The sequence below is a fragment of the Petaurus breviceps genome, unplaced genomic scaffold (assembly GCF_028583685.1).
Source record: "Petaurus breviceps papuanus isolate PSGF00001 unplaced genomic scaffold, PetGlider_PUasm1.0 99, whole genome shotgun sequence".
Classification (NCBI taxonomy): Eukaryota; Metazoa; Chordata; class Mammalia; order Diprotodontia; family Petauridae; genus Petaurus; species Petaurus breviceps.
The window spans coordinates 9,770,438-9,782,412 of record NW_027187465.1 but is presented as its reverse complement, the minus strand read 5'-3'; the positions used below and the strand labels follow the sequence as shown (position 1 = coordinate 9,782,412).

Sequence of the window (11,975 nt, the reverse complement as noted above, 5' to 3'; positions counted from 1 at the left end):
CAGGCCTGCCATCCCCTGTTCTAAGGCCCTCCCAGGCCTGCCATCCCGTCCTAAGATGACTTAGATGTTATGGTGGCACAGCTGCCACAGCAGTGACCTTGGGAGGCTGGAAGGTCTGAATTCAAATTTAACCTCAGACATGTATTAGCTGTGTGACCTTGGCCAGGTCACTTAGCCTCTGTTTGCCTGTTTCCTCAACTATAAAATCAGGGTCACACTGCATCTACTTCCTAGGTTTGTTGTGAGGATCCAAGGAGATAACATCTACAAACAATGCTTAGCACAGTGCCTGGTACTCAGTAGGTGCCACATAAATGCTTATTTCCCTCCCAGCTCAGAGACCCTGAGCTGAGATGACTGTTCTGTGCCCAAAGCCTGGCACTCTGAAACCCTGGACAGACGCGGCTCAGGCCACACCAGCCATGTCCCCAGGCTCCACTTAATGGAGGTGTCCTACACTGGGTCCTGAGACTGAGCAGGGCCCTCTGTCTTGCTCAGGAGCCTGGTGCCCTGCTGGAATGCTCCAGCTCTCCTACCTTCCAGGATGGCCTGGCCTGGTATTGTTTTGCTGTCCCATATGCAGTCTCCTGACTGATAGAGAAATGATCCCAGCTGTGGCAGGGCCCAAAGCCAGCCGGGCGGCTTTTTGTTATTTTTGTGGCTGTTTTCTCAAGCCTCCTCAGATGATGATGAAAATTGTTTGGGCGTGGAAAAACTAGTCTTCTAAGGGAGCTCTGTGGCTGTGCCAGGGAGTGGCGCTGCCATCCTGTGGGCCTCTGCGTCTTTCATCCTGGGAACCTTTTAATGGGATCCCCAGAGAATCACTTTCCACCAGCACAGAGAAGGTGCCCCGAGGCCAAGTGAAATTGAAATCTTGTCCCCAGCTACCTGCCAAGGGGCTTGGCCTCCCATCCACAACCTGCCCACTGTAGTCGGAATCTAATCGGACCAGACTCTGGGCTGGGAGACATTTCAGCCTCAACATCCTGAAGGATCGGGAATTTAATAAAAGCAGAGCATTTAGAGCCAAGCTAGAAGGCACTTAGGAGAGGTTCAACTCCTCTCCTTTTACAAGTGAGGAAACAGGCTGAGAGGACTGTGTGTCTGCAGTCTGCCCAAGGCCACACAGTGGTCAAGCTGGGGTTCAAATCCAGGTGGGTCAGAGAGGCAGAGCTCAGAGGGGGCGTTAGAAGGCTGGGTCTCTTTCCAGATTTATTGAACAGTATTCCTCTGCAGCCCAACTCTGTTCAGACAAGGGAGGTTAGAGATCAGAGTTCAAACTCCTCATTTTATAGAGAAGAAACTGAGGCTGGAGAGAGGCCTGCCGTTTTCACTTCCAAATCCTGTGATCTTCACAGTCAAGCTCAAAGCATTTCACACCCATGTGATCTTTACAACAGTCTTGGTGGGGAGTTAGGATATGATTAACTTATTATATATTATAATAATCACGGGTTATTATTAACATCATTATCCTATTTTACAAGGGATGTGTCAAGGTCAGACAGGCAGATGAGATATGAACTCAGGTCTTGTGACTTCAATTTCATGTCTTCCTCCACTGTAGCTACACTGCCTCCTGAGAAAGGCGAGAGGATTCAAATTCAAGACATCCAAAAACCAGCTAAATGAATGGAGCATGTAGGGAGGAGGAATCTAAGGGACCTGAAGGGAGAAAGGACCCAGGAGGTTAGTAAACCCAACTCTCATTTTGTAGTTGGGGAAACTGAGGCATTGTGACTTATTCAAAGGGATAGCAATTAGGATTTGAGCCCAGGTCCTCTGACTCCAAATGAATTTTTTTTCTTTTTTCTTTATTTTATTCTGTATATCTTATTTTCCAGTTGCATGTAAAATATATATATATATTTTTAAACATTTGATTTTACTTTTTTGGGGGGAGGGCAATTGGGGTTAAGTGACTTGCCCAAGGTCACGTGGCTAGTTTTGTGTTAAGTGTCTGAGGCCGGATTTGAACTCAGGTCCTCCTGACTCCAGGGCCGATGCTCTTTTCACTGCACCACTTAGCTGCCCCTAAACATTTGATTTTAAAACTTTGAATTCCAGATTCTTTCCCTTCTTCCCTCGTCATCCACCCTTACTGGGAAGATAAGCAATTCAGTGATAGGTTGTATGTGTGTAGCTATGCAAAACATTTCCATAGTGGATATATTGCGAAAGACTGACTATATTTCCCTCCATCCTATCCTGCCCTCCACTTGTTTTATTCTCTACTTTGATCCTGTCGCTTTTCAAAAGTGGGTGCTTCCAACTTCCCTCCCCCCCAACCTGCCCTCCCTTCCATCATCCCCCTTTTCTTCCCCTTTTCCCTACTCTCCTGTAGAATGAGATACCCTATTTAGTGTGTATGTCATTCCCTCCCTAAGCCAAATTCAATGAGAGTTAAGGTTGACCCATTCCCTTTTGCCTTCCTATTCTTCCCCTTCATTGTAACAGTTTTCCCTTGACTCTTCTATGTGAGATAATTTACTCCATTCTGTCTCTCCTCATTTCCTCTCAGTATATTCCTCTCTCACCTCTCAATTTCACCTTTTAAATATCACCTCTTCCTATTCAATTGGTCCTGTGCCCTCTATCTATGTATACCTGTACACATATATACACACACTCACATATGTATTCATATGCACATGTACCCTCCTATACAGACATATATATGTATGTATACATATACATACATTTATATTCCCTTCAACTATCCTCATACTGAGAAAAGTTTCATAAGTTACAATTATTGTTTTTCCATGTAGGAATATAAATAGTTTGACTTTGATAAGTTCCTTATGATTTCTTTTCCATTTACCTTCTCATGCTTGCTTCTTGTATCTGAATGTCAAATTTTCTATTCAACTCTGGTTTTTTCATCGAGAATGCTTGAAAGTCCTCTATTCCACTGAATGACCACATTTTTCCCTGAAACATGATACTCAGTTTTGCTGGGTAGGTGATTCTTGGTTTTAATCCCAGATCCTTTTGACCTCTGGAATATCATATTCCAAGCCCTTCGATCCCTCAATGTAGAAGCTGCCAGATCCTGTGGTATCCTGATTGTGTTTCCACAATGTTCAAATTATTTCTGTTGGCTGCTTGCAATATGTTCTCGTTGATCTGGGAACTCCGGAACCTGGCTATAATATTTCTAGGAGTTTTCTTTTTGGGATCTTTTCCAGGAGGTGATTGGTGGATTCTTTCAACCTCTATTTTGCCCTCTGGTTCTAAAACATCAGGGCAATTCTCCTTGAGAATTTCTTGAAGGATGATTTCTAGGTTCTTTTTTTGATCAGGGGTGTCAGGTAGTCCAATAATTTTTGAGTGATCTTTCCTGGATCTATTATCCAGGTCAGTGGTTTTTCCAAGGAGATATTTCACGTTGCCTTTTATTTTTTCATTTGTTTGGATATATTTAATGGTATTTTGATTTCTCACAAAGTCATCAGCCTCCACCTGCTCCAATCCAATTCTGAAGAAATTATTCTCCTCAGTGAGTCTTTGAAATTCTTTTTCCATCTGGCAGATTTGGCTTTTTAAGGCATTCTTCTCCTCGCTGGCTTTTTGGGCCTCTTTTGCCATTTGAGTTAGTCTATTTTTTAAGGTATTATTTTCTTTAGTCAGGTTATTGACTCTCTTTTCATGATTTTCTTGCATCATTCTCATTTCTCTTTCCAATTTTTCCTTCACTTCTCTCACTTGGTTTTCAAAATCCTTCTTAAGCTTCTCTGTGGCCCATAACCAGTTCATATTTTTCTTGGAAGCTTTTGGTGAAGGAGTTTTGACTTTGTTGTCTTCCTCCTGTTTCATGCTTTGATCCTTTTTGTCCCCAAAAAAGGAATCTAAAGTTGGATTGCTGTGCTTGCTTTGCTTCCTTTGCTTGTTCATGTTGCCACTCAATTACTTGACTTTTGAGCTTTTTGCCACAGTAGAACTCTGCTTCCAGAGAGGACAGCTTTGTCCCAAATTGCTGGGGTTTTTGCAGCTGCCAGAGTTATTAGTTGGCTGCCCTTTCTAAAGCCTCCACAGGCTCTGGCACCTGGTCACAAACCCCAGTACCTCCACCCAAGACAGTGATCCATATCCAAGCAGGTTTTAACCTGCAAGAGTTATTGTTAAAAGTTAACACTGCAAGAGTGATTACCCCTCAGACTGGTCGCTTGGTCCCCCTACAATCTGCAGGCCAGGATCTGAAACAGCCATGCGGTGGTGGTGGCTGCAAGGCCGCTGCGCCTCAGCTGCTTCTTGCTCTGGGGCAGAGGCCGGACTGCATTCTTGGTCTCCCTGTTCCCAAAGTCCACACTGACCTTTTACTTTGCCTTTGGCATTTATGGGTTGATAATTCTAGCAACCGCAACAGCTGCTGGGGATCCACTCTACCGAAGTCTGCTCTAGCCGCTGGTTGGGGCTGCCATGAGGCTAAAACTGTGCGCTCATGCAGGGCTGGGCTCAGCTCCCAGCACACTGTGATGGACCCTTCCTGCCGGCCTGCTGGGCTATCTTCAGCGGGAGATTTGTTTCTCTCTGTCACTTTGTGGGTTCTGTAGCTCTAAAGTTTGTTTAGTCATATTTTATAGGTAATTGAGGAAGTTATGGGGGGAGCTCAAGGAATTTTCCTGCTTCTAAGCCACCATCTTGGCTCCACCCCCCCTCCCCCCAATGCAGTTTTTAAAGAGATGTTTAGCAGGATTAGCTAGGTGGCATAGTGAATAGAGCACCAGGCCTGGAGTCAGGAGGACTCTTCTTCCTGAGTTCAAATCTGGCCTCAGACACTTACAAGTTGTGTGACCTTAGGCAAGTCACTTCACTCTCTTTGCCTCTGTTTCTTCATCTGTAAAATGGGCTGCAGAAAGAAATGGCAAACCACCCAAAAACCCCACATGGGGGTCACCAAGAGTCAGACACGACTGAACAACAAAATATAAGAGGGATTAGCCATGTCCTGCCTGGCCGGAGGAAAAAGATAACACCCGGGTGGAATTTATGAGACAGATGTAGGTGATGCAAAGGAACACTTCCTAGCATCCCAAGGGCTCCCGCCAGACACCACGGCGATACTGCGCAGACGCGCATCGGATTCTGTCACTGGCCTGCGCGGTAAACTCCAGAGGCTTCTGATGACTAGAGAGCCTTCCAGGGGGCACCTCAAGCCTTTCATCATTTGGCTGCAACCCACCTTAGTGTCCTCGCTAGCTAATAATATTAACGATAACAATAACAGTAATAGCTAACATTTACATCTGGGCTGCTAGGTGATGCCATCGTGCACAGAGGGCTAGGCTTGGAATCAGGAAGAGAGAGTTCAAACCCAGCCCCAGACACTTACTAGCTGTGGGACCCTGGGCTAATCACTTTGCCCTGTCTGACTCAGTTTCCCCATCTGTAAAATGGGTTGGAGAAGTAAATGGCGAACCAATCTAGTAACTTTGCCAAGAAAACCCCAAATGGAATCACAGAGAGTGGGACAGGGCTAAAAAATGACTGAACAATAACATTTACATAGTATTTACTATATAGTATTTACCACTAAGTATTTTATAATTATAATCTCATTTGATCCTTACAATAACCCGGGGAGGTAGATGCTCTAATGATTCCCATTTTACAGATGAGGAAACTGAGGAAGACAGAGGTTAAATGACTTGCCCAGGGTCACACAGCTAGTGAGTGTCTGAGGCTGGATTTGAACCCAGGTCTTCCTGACTCTAGTGTGCTATGCAATACGGCACCCTCTAGCTACTTCATTTGCCACTGCTCCACTTCACCTTTTCTATATGGTCTAACCTATCTGACCTTCCTGTCCTCACAGCCCACATCCTATCTCCCATCTCTGCATGCACCTTATGCCAGAAATAAATGCCCACCTTGTTTTTGCTGGGCTCGGTGTTAAAAGCTCACTTCCTAAGTTATCTCACACATGAAACCTTTCTGGATTTCTCCAAAATTACCTTGTATTTACTTTGCATGTACTTGGCTTTGATTTCCTCATGTGTAAAATGAGAGGTTTGGGGAACCTGCAGCCTTGAGGACATATGTAGACCTCTAGGTCTTCAAGTGCAGCCTCCCTTGCCTCTTTAATGCTACGAATGAATTTTTTTGGTGTGTTCTGAACCCCTTGGCCAATGTCGGATGAAGCCTATGGACTCCTTCTCCAAATGATGCTCTAAAATACATAATATATAATGCACAGAATTGTAAAAGGAAACCAATCCTATTGAAATGTAATTGTCAAAATATTTTTTTTTAAAACAAACCACAATTCATGGACTTCTTGGATGCTTTCCATAGAATCCTTAGGGGTTAAGAGCACCTGATAAAAACACTCAAAACAAACCTTGCTTTAGCCTTCTTCCCCCCAGTCCATCAGCTGCGCCTCAACCAAACACACCTCTCTTTGCTGGAAAAGTCCACTCCCAGCAGGACGTTCTCTTCTGTGTCCTGGCGCCCACTGCTGTACACCACAACCATGTACCTGACGCGGTCCGTCCACGCGCTCTCCAGGCGCACTGCCTACAAGGAAGCAATGATGCGGTCACATAAGCATTACTAAGCCACGTGCTCTGCTAGGAGCTGGAGACACACGGACAAAAGGAAGAAAATTCTGCCCGAGTCTACAACACACAACATTCAATTTAATTAGAATTTATTAAAGACATAACCAAAGCAATCCCCGCCCCTCGAGAAACTTATACCCTACTAGGAACACATAAAATGAATAAGGTAAGAAAGGAAACAATATGGTTTGCTGGGAAAAGCCACTGCTTCTAACCAAGTTTAGATACAATGTTAGTAGCCTTTTATATTTATTAACTGTGTGACTCTAACTCATTTAATGTCCCTAGGCCTCAGTTTCCCTCATCTGCAAAATGAGATGTTTACCTCATGATCTCTGAGTTTCTGTCCAGCTCTAGGTTTCTGATACTACAAATATAGACACAATTATATGAGGAGCAAGGAATCACTAACAACTAGGGGATGTAATTTTCTTCTATAAAATGTTATCATGTAGAGTGAGGAAAATTCATTTATTCATCTACTCACCCGTATATCCATCCATCCACCCACACATCTTTCTAGCCATTCATCTATTTATCCATCCATCCATCCATCCATCCATCCATCCACTCACTCACCCATCCATCCATCCATCTGTCCATCCAGCCAGCAAGCCATCCATCCATCCAGCCATCATCTATCCATCCATCCACTCACTCATCCATCCATCCATCTATCCACTTACCCATCCATCATCCATCCATCCATCCATCTATCCACTCACCCATCTATCCAGCCATCATCTATCCATCCATCCACTCACTCACCCATCCATCCATCCACTCACTCTTCCACCCACCCATCCATCCATCCATCCATCCATCCATCCATCCATCCATCCATCCACCCACTCACCGACCCACCATTATTAAGCTTTCCAGAAAAGCAAAGTTCCTTGCTAGGTCCTTGGGGAAAAGGAACAAACTTGACTTTGTTCCTCTCCTTTTTACCTTTCACAGATTTGTGAAATTCATATAGAATTCAAGGAGTGGAGATTGTAATTGATTAGAGTCTAAAAATTAAAAAGGAGTAAACACGGAGTCAGGTGTCCTTGGATGCAGACTTGGCTCTGCTACTAACATTTTATCTAAACTTGGGAAATTTACTTCTCCCTCTTTGGGCCTCAGTTTACCCACCTACAAATAAAGAGATTCGGATCAGAGCAATGTTTCCCAGAATAATTTGGCCATCAAAAATTCTTACTCTTGAAATAACCTGATGGAAGGAGGGGAAGGGAACAAGCATTTATTGAGCATATATTTTGTACCAGGCCCTATGCTATGTATTTAAGAAAGATTATCTCATTTGATCCTCACAACAACCCTGGGATATAGGCTATTATTATTATCTCCATTTTACAGATGAGGAAACCGAGGCAGACAGAAGTTAAATGAATTGTACAGGGTCACATAACTAATAAGGGTCTGAGGTGGGATTTGAACTCAGGTCTTCCTGACACCAGGACTAAAGTTTTATCCAGTGACTGACAGATCCCATAAACAGTGGTCTAGGGTGTCTTGAAAGCATAAAATAAAGGGGTCAGAGAGGCTTGAGACCAAAAAAATGCAAGCCAACCATATTTTTTTTTTTTTAAGCAATCGGGGTTAAGTAACTTACTCAAGGTTACACGGCTAGCTATTTCTGGGTGTGGTGCTGAGTATCTGAGTTCGGATTTGATCCAGGTCATCCTGACCCTGGAGCCAGTGCTCTTACTCGCTGAGCCACCTGGCTGGCCCTAAGCAATTGGGGTTAAGTAACTTGCTCAAGGTTACACAGCCAGGTGTTGCTGGGTGGGTGCTAAGTGTCTGAGCCCAGGATTTGATCTCCAGGTCATCCCAACACTGGAGCCGGTGCTCTTACTTGCTGTGCTACCTGGCCGCCCCAAATGTATAACTTTTTTTGGGGGGGGCAGGGCAATTGGGATTGAGTGACTTGCCCAAGGTCACGTGGCTAGTTTTTGTGTTAAGTGTCTGAGGCCGGATTTGAACTCAGGTCCTCCTGACTCCAGGGCTGGTGATCTATTCACTGCACCACCTACCTGCCCCCTAAGCCAAGCATATTTTATAGTATTTCATTAATGGGACTGCAATCTGACTTAGTAAAAGAAGTTACTGGTGACAAAAAATGGGAAATGGATAAAGGACACAATATCCTACAAAAATTAAACAGAAGTAAACAATGAAACAAATAAGTTAAGGAAGCAAATAAAAAAGCATTAAAAAAACCACCTCAGTCAATATCTTATCTCTTTGCCAATGGGAGAAATATGGCAACAATGCCTAATGGTACAGGTATAATTGCAAATTTAGGATTTTAGTTAGGAGAATAGTGCTAATGTCTAAATTTCTTCTCAAAGCAAAACACCTGGGTTCCAAACAAAACAATTTGGAAAATTCTAGTGTACATAATTTCTAAGATTCCTTTCAATTGCAACATTATCTGCCTCCCAGTTCCCTGTTATGAGGACCCTCCCAGCTCTAACATTCTCTGTTCCAAGGCCCTCCCAGCCTTGACATCCCCTGTTCTAAGGCCCCTCTCAACCCTGACATTCCCTGTTCTGAGGTCCCTCTAGTTCTAACATTTTCTGTTCCAAGGCCCTCCCAGCCCTGACATTCCATGTTCTAAGACCCCTTCCAGTTGTGACATTCCCTATTCTGAAGTCCCTCTCATCTCTGACATTCCCTGTTCTGAAGTCCTTCCCAGCTTTGACACTTTCTTTTCTAAGGCCTCTCCCACTTCTTAGGTTCTATAATCCCAGTTTATTCTACGTCATTCTGAGTAGTGCCAACATGTTCTTTCAACTGCTCCTACTGGGTCTTCATGTTAAAGCGATCAGGATGACATCATTAATTAAGGTTTCCTTCCTCTTTCCCTGTCCCAAGTTATTCTAGAACTCATTCTAGAAGTCCCCAACTAGAGTTTGGCATCAAGCAGCACTGTCCTTTCACTTCCCTAGGTCTCTAAGACTCTATATCAAAGCTTCCTGTCAATTCCCCCTTCCGCTTCTGCTTGGACACTGATACTCTATTCCTTACTGTTGTCAGACGGACCCCACAATCCTTCCTTCACTCCAAATCTTGGGCCTACTCTCCCTTTCCCAAGATGGCAGGCCAATCCCTTCCAGGCTCCCTATTCAGCAGTGCAGAAATCCTAATCTACACAAAGAACTCCTGGGTCCTACCATCTTTCTTCCATCAGACTTCCCCTTATGTGTTGGTCTCTCTCATTTAGAGTAGTGTGAGTGCCTTGAGAAAGGTTGTTTGTTTTTTTTTTTCTATTTGAAATCACAGCATTAACAATGTGCTCAATACATAGTAAGTCATTAATAAATGAGGTTTCAATCATCCACACTTCTAGTCAGCCATCTTATCCATCCATTCATCTTATTTGTCCATCTGTCTATCCATCCATCCATCTTATCTATCCAACCATCTATTTATCCGTCTATCTATTCAGTTTATCCACCCATGCATCCATCCATCCATTTATTTCAGCTCCTTTCCCATCAAAATGGGTAAATTCCCACTCTGATCAGTTTTTAATTTAATTTAATTTTTATTGGATATCTTATTGTTTTCACTTCAGCCATTTGTGGACAACCCTGCTCCCACTCTCCCAGTGAGACTTTCCTTATAGCAAAGAAAAGAAAACAATTTAGCAACAGAAATGGACCCAAATGACAAGTGATCAGTTTTTGTGAAGGTAAATAATCTCAGGCTTGTGTCCCTCAATGGCTCAGACCAGCATTCCCCAAGGACTTAGCTGCAGGGACCTGAACCAAGCCCTGCCAAACAGAGACCTCTGTCCCCCACTAAATTATGTCTTCTTACCAGTTTGATTCTATCTTCACAGCGAAGAAGGTTGATCATTACTTGAAGATGCTGGGGCAAGTCACCTGTGGGACCCACAGAAAGAGAGGTTAGAAAGACAGAGTTATGGGCCACAGATGAGAGAATGATCTCATGGCCATCCCCTAGACTTGGAATGCCAACCCATCCTCCCCCTCTCTCCACCATCTCCACCTGTTACTCTGATTCTAATTAACTTACATTTTAACCCAGCACTTCTTACAACGCTGAAAGGAAGGGTACAGGTGGTGTTATTATCTTTCTTTTACAGATGAAGAAGCTGGGCCTCACTTTGGAGACAGTAAGAGGCAGAGCTGTGATTCATACCTAGGTCTCCTGATTCCAAATTCAGCATTCTTTCCACTACATCACTGAGGTTTCACCTGTTTAAATCCTTGCTTTACTTCAAGGTTCACCTTAGGTACTATTTTCCTCCCTGAAGCTTTCCTTAATGTCTAAACATGGGCCCCCCAACTCATCACATCTTTCCAGGGAGAAGTCAATATAAGCTTCTTGGAATTCTCATTGGATTATATAATTAGAGTGGAGAGAGACTTGAGGCAGGCAGACCCCCTAGCAGCTATTCAAATAATCCAGATGTGAGGTGATGAAGGCCTGCACCAGAGTTGGGGGCAGTGTCAGAGGAAAGAAGGGGGTATGTTTGAGAGATTCTCACAGCTAAAATTGATGAGAGATGCTGCACAGATGAAATTGATGAGAGATGCTGCACAGATGAAATTGATGAGAGATGCTGCAAAGGTGAAACTGATAAGAGATGTTGGACAGATGAAATTGATGAGAGATGCTGCAAAGGTGAAATCTACAAGAGATACTGCAGAGGTGAAATTGATGAGATGTTGGACAGGTGAAACTGATGAGAGATGCTGATTGACCAGAGATGCTGCACAGGTGAAATTGATGAGAGACCCTACAAAGGGGAAATGGACAGGCCTTGGCAAAAGACTGCATATGGGGGTGAGAGATAATGAGGAATCCAGGATGTTTCCTAGTTTGGGACCCTGAGGGACTGAAAGGACGGTGGTGTCCTTGACAGTAATAGGGAAAGTAGGAGATGGGAGTGTTTGGGGCAGGGGGAAGATAATAAGTTCTGTTTCAGATATGTCAAGTTTAAGGTGTCTACTGGACATCCATTTTGAGACACCTGAAAGATCACTGGAGATGTGAGATTGAATGTCAGCAGGGAAACTGAAGCAGGAAAAGGAGATTTGAGAATCATTAGAATAGAGACGTAATTAAATCCATGGGAGCTGATGAGATCACCAAGTGAAGTAGTATAGAGATGAGCAGAGGACCCAGGGCAGACCCTTGAAGGACATGTATGATTAGAGGGCATGATCTGGAGGAGGATCCAGCAAAGAAGACTGAGAAGGAGTGGTCAGAGAGGGAGGAAGAAAACCAGAAAAGAGAAGGGTGTCCTGAAAACCTACAGAGAACAGAGTATCAAGGAAGAGTGATCAATAGTGTCAAAGGCTGCAGAAGTCAAAGAAGAATGAGAAGAGAGAGAGAGAGAGAGAGAGAGAGAGAGAGAGAGAGAGAGAGAGA

The 11,975-nt window shown here is 43.9% G+C and overlaps 2 protein-coding genes across 3 annotated transcripts in view; both read right to left on the bottom strand.

The window, feature by feature from the left end:
* The window catches only part of CORO1C (coronin 1C), a 544,511-nt gene that overhangs the window by 159,059 nt on the left and 373,477 nt on the right, over nt 1–11,975 (bottom strand). The window lies entirely within an intron of this gene.
* The window catches only part of SSH1 (slingshot protein phosphatase 1), a 101,790-nt gene that overhangs the window by 37,024 nt on the left and 52,791 nt on the right, over nt 1–11,975 (bottom strand). For both annotated transcript variants that reach the window (XM_069081518.1, XM_069081519.1), the window contains 2 exons: nt 10,395–10,459; nt 6,398–6,519 (listed from right to left, as the gene is read on the bottom strand). In XM_069081518.1, the coding sequence (XP_068937619.1) occupies nt 6,398–6,519; nt 10,395–10,459 (187 nt within the window). The remainder of the gene's footprint in view (nt 1–6,397; nt 6,520–10,394; nt 10,460–11,975) is intronic.